Below are 24,593 nucleotides of genomic sequence, written 5' to 3' on the forward strand. Positions count from 1 at the left end.
ATGTGAGTTATGTATAAATGTGCACTCAAAATGCTCTTTAAAGTCTGATTTGAAAAAACTCCAATAGCAGCATCATTGTGTCTCTTCACAGCTATTTGGATTGTTCAGATATATGATAAAAACTCCTACAGTTATATATACAGTATACAGTATATTAAACACATATTTAAATGTCAGCAAGTACTTATACTGAAGCAATACACTGCCTTCTTAATGGTGCCACATTTCTGAATAATTTGGTATCGCTGCACATGGAATTTGAATCCATTCAGTCTGACTCATTCTCACTGTATAAGCATACTGCTGTGAATGTGTTTTATGTTAGACAGTTACTGTTCAATAAAGAACACCCGGGGAACAAAGAGGACCAGAGTGTTCTCTCTGGAAAAGGATCAACCACATCAGTGTCGGACAAGTTTCACCTCGAGTTTATGAAAACTTCTTTTAAAAAAAAGCTTTCAAAGGCTATTTGAAATATTCATCATCCCCCTTAATAAATCATGTCTGTCCTTACTTTACTGTTTTCAGGTCAGACATAAAGAATTATAATTACTGTATTTTGTATATGTTTCCTTATATGTATCCAAGTATTTCTTATATTGGGTTTAGTTTGAAATGTTTACAGTTCTATGAGGAATGAAAACATGAAACTCCTGAGTTCACTCTCTATTCTTTTTTTCCCCAGCGAGAACTGCTAAAGTTTGCATGGTATTATTATTATTGAACATCTGTTCTGTGTGGTTATTATGTGAAACATATGTGGAGAGATCACGTAAGCGCTATTAAACTCCTCTATTTAACCTCGCGTGAGCTGCATTGTACTCTCAGGCGGCAGGCACGGAAGTGGCAAACATTGTGTCGGACAGAAGATACCCGGTGGAAAAACGAGATACGAGAAAGCGGCTGCCTAACCAAAAAAAGCCACAAGAAGCCAGGCAGACAACAGCTCAGAGTATTCATTAATATTTAGGCAGCAGTTCTGCCCAGGCATCAGTCATGTATGAATAAGTACTAACACATCTCACACAACTGAGGATCATGTTTGAAGGGATTTCAGTCTTAAGTTTCCTTTGATACTCTTAAATCAGTGATAGGAATGTTCTGTTATCTCAGCCTCAGTGCATTGAGGACCGAGTCTCTGTGCGGGAAGCAGCTCTTCTTATTCTTGCCAAACACATCACAGTAAACTGACTTCTTTTGAACTTTTTTTTTGTGTGAATCCAAAAGTGACACACGCGAGGTGTCTTAAAAAGTCATTGCAAAGATGTTCTGAACTTTGTGTCTTAGCATAGAATAGTCACATCATTTTTAAACAGATATTTAGGGATTAAATAAAAGTAAGAGTGCTGTTGGGCGACATTTATTCAACATTTACTTTGAGGTGATACACAGTGAAATCTGACATTTCAGAAGACAGACAGCTGTCCATGTAGAGAGCTGTCTAGTCATGTAAATCTGGCAGCTATGTTGAAAGTCCATGATTGCTCTTCTGTAGTCAGACACTTTGGCTAAATCAAGTCTGTAGCTCAACTTGTCAATCATTATTCTCAATTTGCGGCATCACACTGGTGCTCCAACTTTTTTTTGTTACTCAGTTATTCCACTGAGATTTGTTCACCCTGAGCTGATAAATATTAAAACGTAATATATCTGCCTACGTGTGTTGTCTCTCTGCTGTTATTGAAGTCTTCATCTCTCACCCCCTCATTGTCATCGGTGTAAACACGCTGTCCGTGGCTTCCGACAAGGGAGTCTGTCTACCTGCTGATTCTAGAGTATTAACACTATAAAATGATGTAATTGGTGGGGTCAAAACCAGTCTCTTTATATAATGAGCTAACCCATCAGATTTTTACAAAGGCCAGTATTAAATGGCTACAACATAACCCCTCGACACACATTTTATAAGGTGAATCTCTTAGACTAGATTAGGCATGTGGTTGGCTCATGTCAGTATCTATAATAGACAACAGAAAAACTGTGACAGTAGGCTGAGGAGTTTTAATATTGAATACTGTCATCATATCTCAATGACCCTCTTGTTTGTCTGCTTGTCTTTCCAGGGCTGTGGTTGGGTATCGAACTGGACAAACCCAGTGGTAAGAATGATGGATCAGTGGGAGGAGTGAGGTACTTCAGCTGCCCACCAAAACATGGCGTCTTTGCTCCTCCGTCTCGTGTTCAAAGGTGAGCACAGGTTCTTTAAGGCAGCTTATTTTCAACAAATCAACACCTTTTGAATTATAAAGTTCAATCTGCATTCAGAGTGATTTTGAGTCATTGAGGTTTAAAGTTTTGACATCCTAGTCAACAGAACTGATATTCAGTACAGTTCTCTTTTGTCAAAATAACACACTCTTAGCACTAAAATTATAATAAGAAAATCCCATCACATATTTAAATGGGTTTGTTTTTTTAGATGGAACCTTCTAACTCCGTGAAGTCTTTGTTTCTGAGGCTTCACAGAAACTCATCAAAATTGTCACGATTTTGCTGAAAAAAGTCGTGCAATCAATGAATGAAGGCAGTTATAATTTAATATATTTGGGCACAGACGTCAATTTAGCTGCATGTTTTAAATTTAGACCCAAGTACATTTGGTTTTTACTGACACAAAATTTAAGACAATACATAATAAAATATATCCTTTCATTTGCTGCTGCTTCGTCTCCTTATTTAGCTGTTTTTTTTTTTTTTGCTGCTGTCTCTCTATATCACAACCTTTCTTGTCCTTTTCTGCTTCCAAATTGACTTTTTTAACTTCTTTTTTGACAGACTGGGGTCACTGTCAGTGTCTGAGCTCTGAATGTTTTTCTGTCCTCACTGTGTCTGCTGCAGGACTCAAATGTTAACATTAAACACACACATACAGCTAGCATCAGATGCTAACGGCCTGAATGTATCTCATACTTGCATATTAACATTTGGACTTTTATTGCAAATTTTTTAAGTAGTCAGAGTAACTTAAGTCACTAATAATAACAGTAATCGTTGCTTACAACTGTGCTAAATGTAATTAAACTCAAGCTAGCAGGCAAGCTAACTGACCAGCATGCTAGTTAAAGGGGAAAATCTGCTTCTCACTGAGTTTAAACAAGATAAAAAAACTTGTATTAACTCAGTTAGTGTTTGTAAGTGTCATTCATACGGTTTTTAATAAAATTATAAAGTTGGAGGTCACAAAGTTTGAAGTCACAAATGTCAGATAAAACCTTATAATTTTAAGGTCACAAAATAATGAATGGACAATTTTTGCTTTTGCCATTGCTCACCTCCAGCCATAAAAACCATTCTGTCAAACAAGTATCTTTAAAAAAGAATAAATCTTTAAAGTTCAGAAAAGATTTTTGAAGAATTTGACAATATACCCTGAAAAACCCTGAGGTTGCGTTTCATTGCTCTCATCAATACGTCTGATGGCAGTAATGAGCTCCTTTTGACAGCGTCATTTGTGGGAGCGTTGACATATTTGATTTTTTTTCCCCCTCTGCGCAGCAAACAGGCCTCCTCTGTACCAGTGATTAACGAGAGTCAGAGTTGTTGAACGCGAAGCCCGGGGCCCCCTCCCAGTGTGACTCCTCAATTTAATGTGGCACCTAGTAATGAAGCCAGACGCCAGCATCCCTGCCTCTGAGTGTAGATTATGCATAATGAATATATATGCGTGTCTTTTTGTTTAGGTTCAGAACGATAGGTGAGAGATGTAAAGAGGTTTTCAGAACAGGGGAAAGAATGTGTGCTGACGTGTTTGTTTAATGATAGAAATGTATATGTGTCTCACTGTGTGATATCCTTCTTATTCTGCTGTTAATAAGAAGAGATGACATTTCTCACAGATGAGTTTGGTCGCCTTTAGGTTGTGATTACAAGAACACTGACTGCTTCTCACTGAATTATTAAGCTGCAGTTTCTTTGAGCTCTTTTAACTGTCAGTAATGAAAGTTGTTGAAAGTATTGAATAGACTCAAAGATTTGCTATAAAACTAAAGGCAACTGAAGGCTACACAGGAGGTGTTTGAGCTGCACTTTTCAGACATCTGTGTCACACATTTCTTCTATTTTCTGCCGTTTTATTCTGCTATAGTCTGAGTTTTAGGCTCTGAGTGTTACTTAAATGTAAGTGACCTGAACGCATGCCGTGTAGACAGTGACAGAGGACTGACGCTGCTGCTGCTTTCACTGTGTAGACGTTATTTAAGTCCTCAGCTGCCTCATACACAGCGCCAGAGCACAGATCTGATGTAAATCCAGTCATCTGGTCAAAAATACTGTCAGCATCTTTATGCTGAGTAGAGTTTATCGTCTCAGTTAGACCGGCTGTCGACTAAGGTGAATTCTCAACCCCTCCTCATGTCATTGCCGGCGCTGCAAGAGAAGTGTCTGTTCACACGAGAAATGATGAGGTCGACGTGTAGCTGTTGTCTTTTTTTTAATGTCACATTTCTATTTCTAGTCAGAGTTCCAGAAAAAGCGATATGGCGTAGGTCAGCAGTTTGGCATGTGTTTTATCTTCACTTTAATGCTTTACTGACAGTTATGTGTTTTTCTCTTATTTTTTATTAGCTTTTGTGATGGAGATTTGTTTGTTTATGAATTTAGGCTGTAGAATATGGAGGAAAATAAAGATCTTATATACTTGTAATGAAGAGATTATAAGATTGTCCTAGATGCAGTATTTATATAGTAGCTATACTTTAATGTTTCAAAACTCTATCTAGTGATTGGTTAGTGTTCAGTTTTGTTAATAGACTAAATGTGACCTCGCTGTTTAGCGTGTATGTTTTACTATTACAGTAAGCACCTGTTTTTAGTGATTTAGTTTAATGTTTGAGGTATTTTTCCAGGATGTTTACATGCATGTAACATTAGTTTTGCTAAATGGTGCCACTGAATATTTTCTGAGGTAGAATCACTGCTACTATACTTAAAATCAAGCCTCTGCAGTTCCGATTGATGATTTTCCCGGTGAGAATATGACTGAAGCAGTGCTTCGTGTACGCAGAATCTGTTAAGGTGGAGAATCAAAAGATGTTCTCTAAACCACACTGCACCACTTGTGTGTGTGTGTGTGTGTGTGTGTGTGTGTGTGTGTGTGTGTGCGTGTGTGCGTGTGTGCGTGTGTGCGTGTGTGCGTGTGTGCGTGTGTGCGTGTGTGCGTGTGTGCGTGTGTGCATGCGTGCGTGCATGCGCAATCTGGTCCGGCGGTGCCATTCAAACCCTCATATCTAGACATATAATTACAGTAAACAGAACCAAATATGTAGAACTGAAAATCAGAAAAACTGTGATAACATACATTTCACTTGAGGCGTGGTTTTGAATGCAGCCTAGATGCCTGTAATAATAACGTTTGTCAGTAAATAATAGTCTGCCTCCTCTGTGACCTGAGTTTGAGAAAAATGCAGTTGTCCAGGGTGATCTGAGAATATTAATGGATTTGAGCGGACAATCAAGTATTGTGGAAACATAGTCATTTCAACTTTATAATTTGTCTCTCACCAGTAAGTTTCATATTGAAGCAGATGAGGTGCTTGATTTATTTGGGCATCACGGTCTATTTGTTGTGTGTTTCACAAATTGGGTTTAAGTTGCTCCACAAAGGCTGTTTAAGTTGCACAACTGTGGATGTATCTAGTCAGAAACACTGTGTATGTGCATATTGTCCTGTTGGTCCATTACAAACAACAAAGCAGCTGTGGATAGTGTTGGAATCCTGTTATAGAAATGTAAACAGCTATTGAATAAATCCGCAGCTGGCTCTTCGTCTACTTTGCTTTCCCTTTTCATCATACTGTCGCAGGGATTTGGCTGGCCATGATGTCAGCTGGACTGGTTGAGTGAAACACAGATGGGCGACAGACTGACGGAAAAAACACAACAGCTTCAGTTCTCCTTGTCACGACTGTGATGCCACTGTCACTCAGTAGCACTGAGTCTTTAGTTGTGTCGAGAGCTGGTTACTGTTAACCTTCCCGTTGTCTTCCTGTTGACCATGCAACTTTTGTTCTCCCGGGTCAATTTTTTCAGGTTTGACTGTTAATAAACCATAAAGTATAAATCATCACCCAATTGTGTTTTTAGCCAACTTCATTCCAACTTTACACTTATTCTTTAAATGATGGTCAATAGGCCTCATTTAAATGAGATTATACCTCATTTTTTAGTTAAAAAAACAGAATTATTTTAACTAAATTTAAGATCAGAGCAAACTATATTGATGGATTATCACAAACCGGTATATGTCACAAAGTCAGGATACAGTTTTGAAACGATTTTAAATATTTGAATGGCAGCACTTAATCATGCCTGCTGTCTTCTGAGGTCAAAATTGACTTGGTCTGGTTTGACTGTTTATAGTAAAGCATAAAGTAAAAATTATCACCCAATTCAATGAAAGTATGCATGATTATACTGTACTTGCAAAGAATGTAGTATGGATCCATCCATGTTTGATGAAATAAATCCATATTTTTTATATAAAAATATTCTTTAAAAATGGGTCAAATTTGACCCCAGGACATCAGGAGGCGGGTTAAAGTCATGATGTATGTCTGATATACATCACTTCATATTATCAAACACTTCAGTCTGACCTCTGCGTTTGATATGTTTCTACACTCATTTATTGGAGCTAAGTTTTTTTCAGATCTTAAAGAGAACAAAATCTACTCTTTGACTTTTGGTTAAAACAAACCCAAGACAACATGAACCTTGAATAATGTGGGTGTGAGCAGAGTTGCTTATTTTTAGCACACAGTATAGTAGAATAGTGAGCATCAACAGTAATTGGAGTTGAGTTGTGATGCTAAATATGCACTTTCTCACTGTTGGCAGTTGGTTGTAGCTGACAGTTAAACCACCTTCTCGCTGCACCCCTCCCGTGTTTACACCTTTGTGCAACGTTCTCACTTTCTGCGATGCTATCACAGGAAACCCTCTCCCACAATGGCCGCCCACGTTGACCCGTTCAAACAAGCGCAGGAACAAAGGCAAATTCCACTAAAGGCCTTGTTATTTCTGCATATCAGATCAGGCTCGCGCACTACAGAGACAAAGTGTTGACTCAACAGATGTATCAAGCGCCACAGTGGCTATTTATGGGAATCATTTAATCCCGGGGATACAGAAACGGTTGCCTGACGTAAATATTCAAAAGTCACTAAGTAATTCACTGCCAGACACTGTTTTACTTTACATTTTGTGCAATCACATAAAAAAAAACCTAAAAAAAACTGTTGACCTTTCTTTTTATTGGATGGCATGTTGATAACCCAGTGTCTGCACTGCATAATGTGTGTCAGAGCTGAATACAGAAGCAACACATTTTTTAAAAAGCAGCATTTTTGAAATATATAAAAAGCAGAGAGATTCTTCAGATTTGCCGAATCGCTGCTTAGATGAACACATTCCACCATATAATTGGTCTCTTCACCTTCCTCTGCCACTTGTGCTCCAACTGACTGCAGACCCACAAGAGGATTTTCAAGGAGGGGGAGCATTTCTTCTCCTCTAATCTCTTCATGGCTCTCACTTGTTTTCCTGATGTTGCTTTTTTTTTAAACTCCCTATTTACGTCTTTTCCATGAGATAAAAGCTACTTTTTTCCCTTGCCATCCCTTTATTCTCGTCCTTTTTCTCCTCTCCTTCTTTTTTTTCTTCCTAATTAACCCTGGGGCGCACAGTGTGTTCAACAGAGCACATGGTTTCCCTCTGTCTAATGCACAATCTCATTCTCTACATCCAGCCACTTGTTTCTCCTTCTCTTTTCTTCTCCTGTCAGCAGCTATCACAACCCATTAGGAAAACAAACAGCTTTTTCTTATGCCGCCCTCCTCCCCTCTCTCCCCCGCCCACCCACCCAAATTATTTTTGTCCCCCCCCACCCCATCACTCACATCCCTTAGAAAACAAGGTAACCCCCCCCCCCCCCCCCCCCCCCCCCCTTTGGCTCATTTCTAGACATCAGTAGACACCGGCTTCCTGAGCTCTAATGTTATTATAGTCACATCGCGGCTCACGAAACATCAATAACCAGGACAGGTGTGAGCAGCAGAAATAGTTTCCCTTCAGCAGAGTGCGGGCCGTCATCCGACACAGGCTCCGTCACCTTTTATTCACTTGCGTTTGAACTCTAATGTGTTGGTATTTTAATGATATATCAGCAAAATGGACATTCCATTTATTTTTGCTCCACATCAATAGTCATTGTCTGCCTACGCTGCATTATTTGAGGTGCAGTCGACTTGAGATAAAGTTAATGGGAGTGGATATTGCACTGTATTGTATTGCATGTATTGTATGTGATGTGTTATGTTACTTAAAGTGTCTTTTTTTCTTGTGGTTTTTTTTAACCCACAGGATCCATGGATCTGTTGATTGCCTCTCCGAGCTCTCATCCTCTCGTCTCAGTCACCCTTTCAGCGGTGAGAGTTCTGCCTTTTATTGCAAGCTTTGGCTCAAATCAAACTGTCTTTGCATTTATAATACCGTGAGTGCTTGTTAAGTCGTTCTTTATGCGAGAAACTGTGTAGAGAGGGTGCTTGACTTGACTGTGACTTGTGATTGGCGCACAGGGACCATCCGTCGCAGTTTCAGCACATCATCGGCCATCGCACCCCCGAAGGAAACGAGCAGAAGGAGCCCCGTTACCAGGTGGGTGTCTTATTTTCTCCCTCCCAAAGCTTTTCAGCTTCATCCTAATCCCCCCGCAGCAGTGGCACAATCAATACTGATAAGAAGCAGCGGTATTAGTCAGCAAAAGGTTCCTTTTTTTTCTCTTTTTTCTTTTTAAATTTCCAATGCATGATTGTGGTCATAATGAGAGCGAACAGAGAATTGGAAATCAATCCTTCAAACACTGAGCTCCCATGAATCTCCCACTTTACTTTTGATATATCTTCTCACACTGCATACCCTTTCTCATAAATCTCTCTTGCTGTATTTTCCCTCTCTGCTTCCACAATTCATCTAAAATTTAAAAAAAAATTAAAAATAAAAGAAGTCGCTCCAACCCTCATCGCAGGCGCTGGAGCACCCTCAGCGGCGGTAGCGGCAGTGTTCCGGGGAGCACGGCAGGGTCCAGCCCCTCGCCCAGCACTGACGGCCAGGTGCGCCTCCACGTGGGCATGCAGGTCCTGCTGAGCAGCGCCAATGAGATGGCGTTCATCCGTTACCTGGGCACGGCGGACTTTGCGCAGGGCCTCTGGCTCGGTCTGGAGCTGCGAGGCACAAAGGGCAAGAATGATGGCTCAGTTGGAGGCCGCCGCTACTTCACCTGCCGACCCGGCCACGGCGTGCTGGTCCGTCCCAGCCGCGTCACATACCACGGCATCAACGGTTCTCGCTTGGTGAATGAAAACAGTTGAGAATGGTAGCAAACAGACTGGGGCGTGTAGGGAGGCTTCCACAACATATCTGTTACGTGTTTTGACTTTATGTTTACGAGCTACACTAAAGCTAAAAGTTCGAGTTTAAAAGTTTTTCTTTTCATGCACATAGTTTGTTCTCTGTACCCCTCCAAGAAGTGGTGTGGGTTACAGTGGTAAAACCAGTTATTAATAGGTCAAATTTAAACTGCTAGATTAGTTCTTGGAAAAAAATGTAGGCGGCTAAGAAAGCACTTTATTCAATTAACTTAAAATTCTCATTAGAATTGGTCTTGGCAGGATGGGGGGAAGAAAAAGTCTTTACAAGACATAAAACACTGCACTACTTTGAATCTGATTGCACTGAAAAACATCAGAATGATGGATCAAAATATGAAAAAGTGGATTGTATGGATGTGAATACATGAACATTTATTTCTATACACAAAGCTAAATTTGGTCACATCGAGGAGATTTTTATCAGATTATTTAGGTGATGTAGCCTACTCTAACCAAAAGTGTGCATATGTTTCTGTTTTTGTGTGTGTGTGTATGCGTGCATGTGTGCATTAAGTAAGAGCACTTTGAAACTAAAAGGATGGATTTTTGCAGGGTTGTCATATGGCTTACAGATAATTGATGGAAGTCGAGTCAAAACTTGATATTCATTTTATGATTCCATGTGAATCCAAAAGGAATTAATTAAGCTAAACCCTCTATTAGCCTCGATCAGAATAAAACCACGTCAACACAAGCTGTGCTACTTGGGGCACATCAAGCTTTGCCACAAACTGTCCATTAGTCCTACGCAGCTATCAATGTTTGCATTGTGCTACAGGGCTGCAAAAATTCTACTTATTGATTCTGTTCTGCTTTTGCAGACTGGTAACATTGCTGAGGCAGTGGTGTCAGTTATATCGCAGTTGAATCTCAATTTGGAAGGTAACTACCTATAAAGTACATTACGTTCAGTTGGGGAAAACACCTGATTTTAAAACCTGATTTGTGTTCAGATTGAGTTTTCAGACCTTTCTGAGCTGTCACAATTTTATCACATAGTCAGAGTTGACATTTAGTGCAAATCTGAATGTGATAACTTTATTTTGAACTGTGAAATCGACAAATGCCACTTGTTAAAACTGCAATTTCAGTCTTATAGAGAGTTCCCAACTGTAGTCTCAGGCCAAACTTCTCCTCAGTAGTTTGGTATCATTACAATTGTTGATGACCACATTTCAGAGCACTGAATGTGGCGTAATAGCATTTGACGTCTAATTAAAGCAGCTCGATACAGGAAATATGCAATCATCCCAAAGTTTAAAAGGATAGAGTTTGCTGTTTGATTAGATCCTGTGCGGGGAAACTCAGCAGAGAACAAGCCATCGATTGTGCATGTGGAAAACAGGGCCTCTATTCAGTAAAACACTCATGCATCATCCACTCGGGGCGTGTAGACCACAGCGGTAGCCGGAGAATCTCCAATGGCTCTCTCATTGATCTGTCTGGTCTGGGCCCCCCCTGTGACTGAAAAGCAGTAGTGGTCAAGCCTAAGGTTGTCTGAAATCTCTGCCACACACACGAAACAAGCAAAAGCTCCAGTATTTTCTAAAATCCTACTTAAACATTTTTAATCAACTCATTCCTCCTTTGAAAATAGCTTCTCATTTACATAAAGGCTATCTCTGTGATTAGTTCCGCGGCGTTTCTCTCCACATTTCAAATCTCATCTATAGATATACTCTCATACTTTCTGTGTATCTGCAATCCCAGTTGTATTAACAGCATGAGTGAATTCACTGACGGGTATGAAAGTCTTTTGGCGCTATGCTCTCGCGAGGGATTTTTTTTTTTTCTTTTTAAATGAAATTCCTGATATGTATATTTGAAGTGTGACTGCGTGAGAGATGGATTTGATGTTGATGCATTTACATGTTGTGCAAAATAACAGTATTTGTAAAAAAAAAAAAAAAAAAAAAAGAGAGAAGAAAAAATAAAATAAAAGACTATTCTAATTTGACCTCTCATATCCACGACTCTATTTCTTCTTTGGCTCTATGCCTTTTTTTTTTATTAAGTGTGGTTGTACTTATGAAAAAGAGGTTTTACTTGACTTTCCGGGACTGTTCACATAGCACGGGGAGAGCTGTCTTCAGGGACCGAAAATGGAATCGCACAAGCACTTTGAAATGGTTACGCGTCTGTTCACTTACCATTGGATTCCGCCGGGGCTCATCTCAGTCAAAAGCAGAAAAAGCCTGCTGCTGGAGCGCTATTGTTTACTTACTGTCAGCCTGGGCACATAAATTCACATTTGAGTGGAGAAGGCTGCGAAGAGAGGGGAATACTTTATGTCCTGATTGTGGAAGAAATACATTTTTGAATGGTTTGCTTGAGATTCTTTTTCTTTATGCTTATTGTGGCACATTTCTGTAGTCCAAACAGGAGAAACTAAACCAAGAAGGTGGATCAAGGGAAGCCGTGTTTGCCTGTCCAAACAACGGAGCAACTGATTTAATTCTAAGGTGAGAATGACATGAAACGTAGTCAGTGAAGTGCCTGAAATCCACTTTATTTGAAATAAATGAATAAAAAAACTCTTGCTGTTGTAACGAATATTAAAAAAACAAAAATCTTGAGGAGCAGTAAGCCATTTGTAATGTTGGTCTTGAAACAGCACCAGTAGCACAGTTCTTGATGATAAAAAACAACTTTACTGTGGTATACTCATCATTAAAAAACGCATAAAAGCTCAATGGCATAAACCATTCTCATGAAGCAAAGTGCATTTGAGCATACTCTTTACATCAAATAAATAAAAATTGCTGGTTGATAAGGAAGGGTCTGTTGTAGAAGTTCTCGAGCTAACCTTTGTGTGGTCTGACAGATTGTCCATCTTGACTTTGTCAAGTTGAAGATTTTGTTCTATTCATGGACAGCTGAGAAGAAGAGGTTCACATTTTGTAACCTCATGGTTTCTCTGCTATATTTTTTTGGTCCTGGTTGGATTCTTTCCTGCTGATTTGAAGGTCAGCACCTCCAAGTATGAGCCTGTGTGTGCCCCTTACAGGTTAGGAGAGAGGTGCTGTCTGAAGTGAGGGAGTTCAAGTATCTTGGGGTGCTATTCACGAATGAGGGTAAGATGGAGTGTGAGTCTGACAGGTGAATTTGTGAGGTCTCGGTGATTATGCAGGAACTTCACCAGACTGGTCAGTTTTAAGTTCTGCAGTGTACATTGGCTGTAACACAAACTGTCAGTTTTCTTCTTTGCTTTTCCTCGAATCCAATATCTATGCCATCCACTGCTAGAGTTCCCTCCTGCAGTTGACAGCTTGTCGGCCTTTGTTGTGTAGAACCTTCTGTTTTGCTCTGATATCAAACAAGTTACTGTGACATGGAAACTCTGTGCTCCCTCCAGTATCTCCGTAAAGTGCATTGTGGGCCCATTTTGATCTTGAGCAGCACAGTAAACTTAGTTTCGATATCATCCTTGTTTTCGGGTTTACGTGGGAACCTGTTGTTTCTTAGATAAATATGACAGCTGATAGGTAGCCAAACATTATTTAGATATGTGCTAGTGTACTATAGACAGACTTTTGTTTTACTGGGAATGGTCAGTTGCTAGAAATGCAACAGATCATACAGTCTTCAGTCGAGTCTAAACAAGTCCTCAGTAGGTCTACTACTGTTTTGCCAGATCTGATTAAAAAGCACAGTAAAGGCCAATGTACACCAGTATCATTTCAACTGTCTGACATTTCTACTGAAATGGACAAAATAATCAAGCAGAATATGGTCTCTTGGACACTTCAGAAGTATATTATCCTTAAAGACTTCATGCAAGGTTGGAAAGGCTAAAGTTTTTCGTTTTGTCAAACAGCTGAGTCATTTCAGCGAGGTAAAAAATCTTTACATTGCAGTTAGCCAGTGACTACCACTAGTTTACTTAACTTTAACATGATGATTGAACATTTTGCTTGTGTGTGTTTTTTATTTTATTAGCTCATCTTCTGAAATCGGCTGCTTTTAACATGCTGAAACATGATGTGAAATATACATACAACTGTATTCCATTGGGACAGTTTCAATTAAGGCAACAGTAATGTGTGGCACTAAATTCGTATTAATAAATGTGACGAAATAAATAACATGAGTACTTCACAATACTTAGCTAGCTTGCTTGTCTTCTCTGGTTGTATCAACATTATCTAACTTTACCTAACAGGCACAGATGTCAAAGACAAGTTCCAAACATGAGGACCATTTTTAACCGTCAGGCCAAGAAAGTGAAAAGCTCACAGCGAGCTGGTGTTTGGGACTGATGTTGTATATGTGCCAGGCTGGGTCCACTTCAGTCAAATGCAGTTCCTGAGGGAAGTCTTTTAAAGTGGGGCCAAGCCAGGACAACATGGAGCAAATCCTGTTCTGGAGACAAGCTTGGTGGGTAGGCTACCCCAAATACATCTATTCCTGGTATCCCTGTAGAGAAGGTTTGAAGACACATTCAAACACTGGTATGAGTACACCTAAGGAGTATTGTAGTAGTCTTTTTTTTCCAACAAAGCGCCAGCAGCTCTTGTTTGGGAAGATAGATGAATTGAAGCCACCACTGAATACTTCACTTTCTAGGAGGAAGAATGCAAACAAAATCATTGGCCAAGAGTGATCCAAGTACCAGTGACTCCAGCTTGATAACACCTGAAGCACCAACACTAAAACAAAGGGGAAAAAAGAGCAGATGATAATAAAGAGAATGATGCCACAAAGATGGGAGATTTATAGAGCATTCTTAGTTATCTGCTGCAGCCAACAGAAGTTGATCCCACTGATACCTTTGGCAAATATGTTGCTGTAACTCTGAAGGGCATGTTGTTTCAAGGCAGGGAGCTCTGCAGAGATTTTTAATAACTTGGGTAATGAGTGAAATGTAAAGTTGATTAAGTAGAGCTGCAAGCCACACCTGTGTCCCCTTTTGTAATATTAATAGGTTTCATCTTCTTTGTGTGTTGTTTCTTATTTATTAAGCACTTTGTATTCTAACTCATTTATGAAATAATTATGTTTCCCAGGGTTTGGAATATTTTTTAATAACCCCCCCCCCCCCCCCACCCCCCACCCCCGCCACACGCACACACACAGTTAAACAGGTGTTTACCATCATTATTCTATCAGCATAGCAACTATTGACATCAATACAGAAAAATTGAGTGAAGTTATAAAAGAAAAGAAAAAATGTAGTCAAGGCTGTTTTTATTCATACTGATGTTTAATGTTTACATTATTTGCAAAAGATTCAGGATTCTAGTGTCTTCAGTGGAACGGGTTTGTTTGCAGAAGAAGTTCTTGAACTCCTTCCTGACCTCCTTTGCTGCTGTGTTATAGTTGTTACAGGCTGATCTTCCCTGTTAGTGTGTTTTCCTTCAATGTTCCCATTCAGTTTCCTGATGAAAGAGTTATTGTGTGCTTTGGCTCAAAATGTTGCACAAAACTAGTTGTTAAAAATGGTGGTGAAAAAGTGCCACTGTTGCCAGAAATCTGAAGGTGTCTGCCAGTCCCATTGCAGCGCTGATGGGCTGTTTTTGTGATACAAGGTGCCACCATATTTAATAAAGCCTGGAATGTAATCTGATCTATGCCGAACCAGGATCTACATGGGTTAAAAACAAACTAATATTAACATGTTGTGAAGTATAGTCGTCACATAACTCTTGAGAAACAAATGTTCTCTTCCAATTCTCCGGGACAGCCGTCATGAAATGAAGTAGCCAGCCAGTGCCAGAAGAACAAGTGATACAACCATACAACACATCCAAATGTATATTACCCAGCAAGACAACAATAGGAAATAGAGTACAAAGATGCAAATGTACTTCCCACTTGATATAATCTAATATGACAGATGAAAAATGACCAATCTAGCTAGCTAATCTTAGTGAAATAAACTATTACATCATGTTGCATGAGACTTAATTGCTGCTTTTCAATTTTAAGGAGGAAGAATCCTTGTTTCAAATGTTCTCAGATTTTGAAATGAATGTATCCCCATTATCATAAACTGATAGTAGTTTAAAGTATTTTTAAGATCTTCAATATTTGTTGAACACTGGATTTCTATAAAAGTATGAAGTCTAGCTCTATGGACATCAGGCCTGTAGCTGCAGGGCTGACATAACACAAACCTTGTAGAGTTAGAATTCTGTGAAGTTGTGAAAGTAAGAGTTATGTCATTAATAAAAAGCATTTTACCAGTAAAGGAATTATACTTTCACTTCAGATCAATCCAATATGATAATGCTCTACATTTCTGGAGCAGGCCAGGCTATAAAGTGACAGAACAGCATGGCTTTTAGGAACATGAAGAATTGTCTGACAATATTCACTTGCTTTGAGGTGAACAGAAAACTGCTCCAAAGCAGCTCATAGAAAGAAGTCTACGATTATTATCCCCAAGGTTCACGCAGCTTTAGTTGGAATCAATGATGTTGATTTCAGTCAGGCAATTTCAGTTGTGATATTGTGTCGGATGGCCAGGGCAGGAAATACTAAAAGCTCAGTCTTTGAAAGATTGAACTAAAGGTGATGATCCTTCTTCCAGACTGAAAAAGGCTATCACTGAGGCAAACTGTCACAATATATAGTTTTTTGGCAACAATGTATTAATTTAGTTACTGTACCTTATAATAGGGCTCTTCAGAATGATGCAAAGTGTTCCATTGAATTGAATAACCATCCCAATGTTCAATAGTCAAATATTTCATTATAATGGCCGCTGCCTTTTGGCATTGGATTTGTGCTTCACATTCACATCTTTCATATGATCCCGCACAGTGCCTCAGTCCATTTACCCATCTAGGAAGTCTCATTCAGTGCTTCATTCTTGTTGCATTGAGAAGTGTCTCAGCAAGAGATGTATGGAGACATCAAACTCGTTAATGGAAATATTTAAATTAACGCTAATAATTTACTTGTTGTAAAGCTCCTAAAAAGAAGCCAGACTCTTAGTGGTTTACCTCCAAGTAAATGGTTTAGTTGTCTGCAGCTGCACTGGGGAAGCATTTAGGGCATAAAATCCAGACACAAAAACAGCCATTCACTCATGCACACACAGTATACAAAGTTAATAAAGAAATTATCTTATTATTGCCAAACTACGCAATTGCTGTTACCATAAAAAATTGAAATATTTCCAGTTCATCAGTATTCATCATTAGAAATAGAGACAGAAAGCTTGCAGTATTCTGTCATTTTACGTCATGCATTAACATTCCTTTCGTTCAAATTTGTATAATTACTAGACTATAGTTGAAGAATTATTACCCTCATTAGAATAGTTCATAAAATGTTTGATTCCAACAGCATGGACATAAAAAATAATCCAATCCAATGTACAGGAAACATAATCCAATAAAAACATGAGTTTTCTCCAGCGTGATTCCTACATGGAAGATAGTCACATATTATTCTGCAAAACGTGGCCTTAAGAGCTTAAAATTGATGATTCAAAACTGATCAAAGAATAAGGATAAAAACAATATAGAAACTACAGGACGTTTTCAACAGTCCCCATGAGAATATGCTTATAACATTGCACTAAAGAAAATATCTTGTATGTATGAATGCATCAGAAAATAAGCTTTGAGGATTGACTACATATACATTGTCAACCAATTCCTCCATGATCCTTTGCTTCACGCTCCGTGTCACATCCACATCTGGTGTTTCATCACTAAAGAAGTCCTGCATTTTCAGTAAGTTCACACTGTGCAATGTAAAGCTGTAGCAATAGCAATGTCAGCTTAAAATGTTGTAAGCCTCATTGTGATGTGGTAATGTGATGGCACCCCTCTACGATTTGAGGAAATGTATAAGAAATGGTATTGTCATAGGCACAAGGCCTCGAACAGTCTGGTGTGCAAGCAACATAAATGAAAACCTTTTCTTCTCCAATATATAAGATTTCTGTCTAGAAGAGAAGTTTACCAGAAACAGCGTGGAGCAACAAGATAAAAGAAACAGTTAGACTTTTAATGTTGTACCGAGGTCAACTCAGCTGAGGCAAATAACACTAGTATGATGTAAAAATTACAACAATATCAATAATTAGTTACAACAATATCCCATGATGAATTCAAGTGAGCCACATCAAGGTTACATATGAATGAATAGGACATATCACTAAAGCCACACACGATCTTAAGGCAGTTAATCAAGAGAAATCAGCCACATCAGGACTGCTGTCATTATGATATTCTGAATTCAAAATAACATTGATTTAGTAGAGTAGCTGGGACTACATATTCAAAATTCAATTGATATCAAGGTGTAGTTAAATCCTACAGTATCTGCCCTCTTCATATAGAGATCCTTGAAATAGTCCTCGTGGCTATATTAAGGATACTCCAGTGTATAAAGGATTTTTACAGGGAAGGGTACTCCACTGAAGACCCTGTAACACTGTATGTCTCTCGTTGTTCTCATGGGTTTATAGGCTGTTTGTCAGTCTATGCCTTTATAAGTTGTAGGCTATGTTATTAATAGGTAGGTTAAATCTAAAGACAAACTTTATGACGCTACCATTGCCCATTTCACAAAGAAGGTCAGACAGATAGACTTAATTTTCAAGTAGTTTTAGCCTAATTAAGGTGAGTTGGGTGGCCATTTTTGTATTAATAGTTTTATATTTCCCAGAAGTCGAAGGAGCTAATTACAACTACTCAAATGATTGTAATTAAGTAATTATTTTTGGTACTTGTGCTTTTCATATTTATTTATTTTTAGTTATTATACTTTTTTGTTGTGTCTAGCTATGTTTTGGCTGAGCTGAAGTCCCAGCTCTAATACGGTTTGCCACTGCACAGGTGTATAAAAAGTATAAGGAAAAATTATAGTACAGTTGACTACTTTCCTGTATCATTTTAGCACATAGTTAACCACCCATCACATACTGTATATCAGAGGGTTTAAACTGGGGGGTGTCAACATTACCTTGAACAATAGAGCGAGGTGGGCCTGGAATCACTGTACATTTTATATCAGTGGCTGTGGCACAAGCCTGCAAAATAAAACTGATCTGTAACATTCTGCACATACAGTAGCCTACAGTACATTACATCTTAAGAGTATGATCACAAAGAAAAAATACCAAACTGAGTCAGTTAAAAGTGAACCAGTATATACAGAACATTCAGTCCCAGTATTTACAGTTACAGAAGTTATATGTGATCCCTACCAGACAACTCCAGTTAATGGTGTTACTTCACCACAAGTTAACTTAATGCTTTTAAATGACATAAATAGTACCTTCAAATGAACTGATACTGAAACCCAGTAATCAAAAACCTGACCAGCCACAAATCAGTCCTTTTCAGTGAATAAAATTGCAGTTTATTTATAAAGTCAAAACTTATGGCAAGTAGCCCACTTTGGGATTTCTTTTGCTCAACTTCCACAGCAAGATCTTTTATATCTTTTATTACATAGCAGACGGAGCACAAACATTACAAAACCTCTGTCTTAAATCATCACAGTTATTCCTCTGGTTGATAACAATATTAACATGCCACCTTTCAATCTTTTTTAGCTTACCCTACAACTTCATTCACCAGCAGTCCCGGGGGTTACCACAGTAGCATGGGGTCAGCTCTATGTTCCCACAGCTCTATGTTCCCACATTACTTAGACTTTTACTTTTTTTTCAAAATTAGGCCCTATGTTCCCACAGCCCTATGTTCCCACAGCCCTATGTTCCCACATTTCTAACTTTCTTTTCAAAATTGGGGCCTATGTTCCCACAGCCCTATGTTCCCACATTTCTAACTTTCTTTTCAAAATTAGGCCCTATGTTCCCACAGCCCAATGTTCCCACATTTCTAACTTTCTTTTCAAAATTAGGCCCTATGTTCCCACAGCTCTATGTTCCCACAGCCCAATGTTCCCACATTTCTAACTTTCTTTTCATAATTAGATCCTATGTTCCCACAGCTCTATGTTCCCACAGCCCAATGTTCCCACATTTTTAACTTTCTTTTCAAAATTAGGCCCTATGTTCCCACAGGGTTAGGGTTAGGGTTATATTTTACAACTGCATCCATAACATTCACCCTCCAAAATTTTGCCCACACTCATCTGGGTCTACGGCACGTGAATCTTTAGGGCCCAAGTGGGAAATAAACCCCAGTCTCCAGCATGATAGTCGGGCATCAGCAGATTGGATAGAACATTTTGAGACATCATTATAATGCTTTTGGCTTCAATATTTCAAGAATAACTCGTTGTAGCAGACCAAAGAAACGTATTGATGCGACAGATGACTTGGCTGCATCACCAACAACCAGGTTCAGTGTGTGACCTGAACAAGGAATACATAATGCCTTGCTGTTTTGTTCTAGCACTGTCTTTTGGACTCCCTGCTTTTTTCCCTGCATAATACTGCCGTTGTCATAAGACTAGCCTCGACAGTTGGAGAGATCCAAACCTAGTGTTTTAAGGAGCTCTAAAAATGTCTCAAATAAGCCTTTTCCTGTTGTGTCAAGTGCCTGAAGAAAACCAACAAAGTGCTCATGAACGGATATGCCTTTTGAGGTCTCACAATTTACAATCCGGAGCACCACTGAGAGCTGTTCATTGTGGATGAGGTCTGGCGTGCAAGGCCATGATTAATGCATAATATTTGGCATTTTTTACTCTCTCCACAATTCCATCAGTTGTACACTTTGCCACAAGGGAGATTAGTACATTTTTGAATGTGCTTGCTTAGGTAAGTGTCACTTAGCTCTTTTGCTTGAACTCTCCTCAGATGCTCTCGCATGACAGGGTCAAACTGAGCCATCAGTTCCACTTGACCTAAGGAATTTCCATTGCCAACCTTGAACAACCTGTCTGAGTGGCCACGAAATGCAAGATTACGCTCTGCAAGATGGTTTACAATGGCAATTAATCTTGATAAGATCTCTTTAGAGCAGTTTACTTCAAGAGCAGTTAGATCTTGGTTAACCTGATTTATGGCTGTGTTTGTATGTAGTTTCTGTGTTGTATTGCGCCAGTATTTCATGTTTGTGATGTATTTAGCAGACTTCTCATGTTGTCTCAGATAAACTGAAAGATTCTTAGATTAAATCCATCCCCACTTGATTGAGTGCTCTTGTCTCGGTTTCCAAACAGGCAAAAGCAGATAACACTGTCCTTTTTTTCACTGTACACAAGCCAGGACCTGCTTATCTTTACTCCATTTTTCATTTGCATGTATTAGTTACTGCTTGTAAATCTCCGTCCCTCTTGATTTCTTGGAAATACTCTATATTTGACCTGACCAGGTCCTTTAAGCACTATAGAGATGTGCGCATTGTTGGACAGCTGTCTTGGCCAGAGACAAAAAGACAACAACAATTTGGTTGGAAAAATCTGCCCCTCCTTGTAAAAGTCTCAGTTACCTTAGTGACATATGTATAAACACAAGCATTTTCATGGGCTGTGTTATAAAGATATTCTGTGGGTTCTACAAAAAAAAAGTGTACCTTGAAATATAAATTACTTTGGTGATCTGTAGATAGGGAACCTTTCTGTGATGTTGAAAGCAGATCCTGTAATCAGATCCTAGCATTAGACATTTCTTGTAAAACAGAATTATTTAAGTTTTAAGTTTTGAAAGAATCTTTGATACAGTTGAGGGTCTGAATGTTAGAAAATGAAAGCAAACCCTCTGCAGTTCTTGACAAATATGTAATTGATTGATTGAGAGAAGCCAGTTTGTGCTGTAGTCTCTCACTGTCTACAATCTCTTCAACCTCATCTGGTCTCACACTATTCTGTGAATGTCCCATCACCATCATTTGCCTCATCTTCAGTATTGGCTCATGTCATTGTTCAAAAAGCCTTAAGTCTATAATGGTATGGTTTGGACTTCTGTGAGAACTGAAAGTTGGGCAAGAGTTTGTTTCAAATATCACACTTAATTTGTTTTACAATTGTGTGGGTGTGATACAAACTGACAATAGAAGAGAAAGAATTTAGTTTGACACTTTACAGGCTGAACATTTCCTGGTGTCATAAAGGTCAGAGACATAGCTTTGCTGCTACATGTTAATCTTGCAATGTTACACTTGCTTTCACTTCTTATCAATATAAGTTATTTTGTGTGAATATGGTACATTGCTTGCATCATGCAAATTCGTAAGTTTTATTTTTTTCTTTAGTTCTCTGTTGTGCCTGCGTGGAATCCTCCAGTAACAAACAATGTACATAAGTGAGTATGTTAATAATGTTCCTGACACAGTTGGTTGTCTACATATATCTCACCTCCAGCTTCAGACTGACATTCTGCATGTTTTTTAGGTCTTAGGGCAGTAACTATCAGCATATCATTAACTTTATAATTTGTTTCAGTACAACATTCATTCAGTATTATGACTTTATTTTGTCTTATGATGACCGAACGACAGAGGGAACATTCCGTATGTCCAAAATGGCACATTTAAAGCTACTTTAGTGGTGATAGATGCGTCTCCTCACATAATAAATGCTGCTTTAATTTTATTCTTTGACACAGTGAGCCGTTGCGAAGAGAACAAAAAGTGCACATACTGTGTTATATCCTCATGGCTAATAGAGTGAGTGCTTATGTAAATGACTTGTAAATGTAAATGGAGACACTTGATACAGCTTGCAGAGAGCTCCAGTTGATGAGCAAAGTTGCAGGAAACACAGTGGTGCTTCTTAATTCCGCCTCTCTGCATGGTGAAGCCTTTGCTGTCTGGAAACCGTAGCAAGACAAATGGCATGTTTTTTTCACACTTATAGCTTTAGAAATAATGAATAGGCCTCCGTGCGAAGCATCATTTTGCTGTTTGATTCCCAAACCCTTGATTGTTGTATTTTAATGGTTTGTTATCAGTACTATAAAAATGAGATGAATAACAAAGCTCAGACGTATCACAGTGTGGTAAGTGCTTAGTTGCACCATCAGCAGTTTACATTGAGCGAAGAGCTGATCCCTGATGGGAGACAAATAATCTTACTAAGACCATGAAGTAGTAAGACTCTGGTCTGCTTTTTAGCATGATGGAGAGCAGCACTGGCACAGCTGGCACCCAAGGAATACAGTTTGCTATCGCTAGCAAATACACATTGGCAGCTGCACAAGCGTCTGCATTTGTAGACATGTTTACAATCCAGGGATAATCCTGCTGGGGTCTCCATTCACTCTGTCAGGGCTTATTTGCAATAATGACCAGCTCACTGTACATAATCCTGCTTATTACACAACTACATTATCAAAGTGAGCTGTAATTATTTGACTCTAAATATTGATTTAAACTGATTTCATTACGAGGAAACTTCAGAGCTTTTTCAACTTATGGTAAGAGTGCAGTCTCATTGTTCGTGCCTGTAACAGAATCACTAAAATCTAAACCAATACCAACCTTTAATCCAGGAGTCTATTTACGAAAGAAAAAAACCCCTCAAGTTTCTTGTCTTTCTGTCTCCTCTCCTTTGTACCCAGCACAATGCTCTGTATGTTTTAGTAGAGTAATGCTGCTTGAGATTGCATTAGTGGAGAATGTCAGCTTTCTCCTCACAAGTGAGACTGAAATAAATAAAATCAGCTGTTGCAAATGGTCTGTCCTTTAGGTTGGCTTTTTGATTTAGCTTAAAAAAAAGAAGCATATTGGTGTGCCGTGTTAAATCAGAACACTGTTGGTCTTAGTTGCAGCATTTGTGTCGCACAGTTTGTTGAAGCTTTGCTTAAGGTTAAAGAAAAATTGTGTGTGTATTTTTTTCTATTACTCAGGTTGAATATGAGTCATGGTAATTTTGCACTCCCTTCATCTGCTGTAGAGTCAGAAAATGTCATTTTGACACAGTACAGTTCAGTAGCAGTCAAAACATCTTATCATTCCCTTGAATGAAAAAGTGTGTCCAAACTTCTGACTGCTGTACATACGCCTTCTGAAGATTTCCATTTTTACACAAATGATTTTAAATCCTTGTCTCTGTGTTGCAGTGAAAATGAACACAGATGTAAATCTCTTGAATTGGCAATATTTGCTCACTGCAAAGTGATCCTACTTTTATATTCTTTTAGCAGTCTTTAATCTCTGCATCAGAGGTGGAAAGTGCAAAGTTATTATGACTCATACATAAAATGTCACAATTATGACAGAATAAGACCTCAGTTGGAAAACTCTTGAATTTCCTTTTAAATGTAAATAAACAGTACAGTAGTATAGTACAGAAGTACAGTATAGTATGAACATATGGTATGTACGTTTTCCAGAACAAAGGAATAATATATGTTTTCCCAGTCAATTTGATGCAGTGTGTCAATAACATAACTTCAAAATGGTGTGGCAAATGTGTTGCAACAATTTTAATGGGGATACATGAGGAAGAAACTGGGATAAAATCTCGTCTGTTTTCCTGCTCTCACCTGGAAAGCTGGCATCAACAACTGGAATTGTTTAGCTACTTCATATACAGAGTACAGAGACTTAGACCAGCTAGTGAAAATGTACTTAGTATGTTATTTTTAAACATAATTGTAAGATTGCAACACTTGTTGGAACTAAGGTCAGACTGAATGTCAGAGAAAACCAGTCTGGCATCTATGTTAGCATTGTGTGATATTCTCATTCTCTTTTTGCCCTTTTGGTCCACCATTTTTCAGTTCCAATGCTGTCTCGATAAGCCATCGTTCTCATTGAGCCACAAGTCTACTTTTATATTTGTAAAGTGACTCGGTCAAAACCATAGACTGTATATGAGAAATGGACGTAACATCTGTGACGTCACCCATTGGTTTGTGGACTGCTGCTCGGAAGCCAATAGTTTCGGATCTGGGCAGCGCCATCTTGAAAATTTCCGGTGCATGCCGGGAAAAATAAAAACACGGATTCTACTTATATGGGCATCAGGAGGGGCATGAGGCGCCCTCCTGAACCTGTGAACCAATCAACCTGTCAAACACGACGTAGCCACGCCCTAATGCATCACCTGCTTTATCGTCAAATGTAAAATCTAAATCTAAAATAAAATTTCACCAATGAACATCATACTGCATTGAAGAAGGCTTTAAACTAGCGATTGAGACCATAAACACATTTTGAAAACGTTTACTGAGGTTAGAAATCAAGTGAAGTTGGTGAATTCTCCATTGACTTGTATAGAGACGGAAGTCCTTTTGACACCAAAACGGTCGCCCCCTGGTGGCCTTTTGATAGAATGCAGTTTTAAATT

At 38.8% G+C, this 24,593-nt stretch overlaps 1 protein-coding gene across 3 annotated transcripts in view; it reads left to right on the forward strand.

The window, feature by feature from the left end:
- Positions 1-11,413, forward strand: part of LOC134000724 (CAP-Gly domain-containing linker protein 4-like) — a 37,154-nt gene extending 25,741 nt beyond the window's left edge. For 2 of the 3 annotated variants that reach the window (XM_062440189.1, XM_062440187.1), the window contains 4 exons: positions 2,064-2,187; positions 8,359-8,423; positions 8,574-8,652; positions 8,999-11,413. In XM_062440189.1, coding sequence (XP_062296173.1) covers positions 2,064-2,187; positions 8,359-8,423; positions 8,574-8,652; positions 8,999-9,365 — 635 coding nt within the window. In that variant the 3' untranslated portion in view covers positions 9,366-11,413. The remainder of the gene's footprint in view (positions 1-2,063; positions 2,188-8,358; positions 8,424-8,573; positions 8,653-8,998) is intronic. The other variant, XM_062440188.1, reaches the window with a different exon arrangement.
- Positions 11,414-24,593: the final 13,180 nt, after the last annotated feature.

The sequence above is a fragment of the Scomber scombrus genome, chromosome 19, assembly GCF_963691925.1.
Source record: "Scomber scombrus chromosome 19, fScoSco1.1, whole genome shotgun sequence".
Classification (NCBI taxonomy): domain Eukaryota; kingdom Metazoa; phylum Chordata; class Actinopteri; order Scombriformes; family Scombridae; genus Scomber; species Scomber scombrus.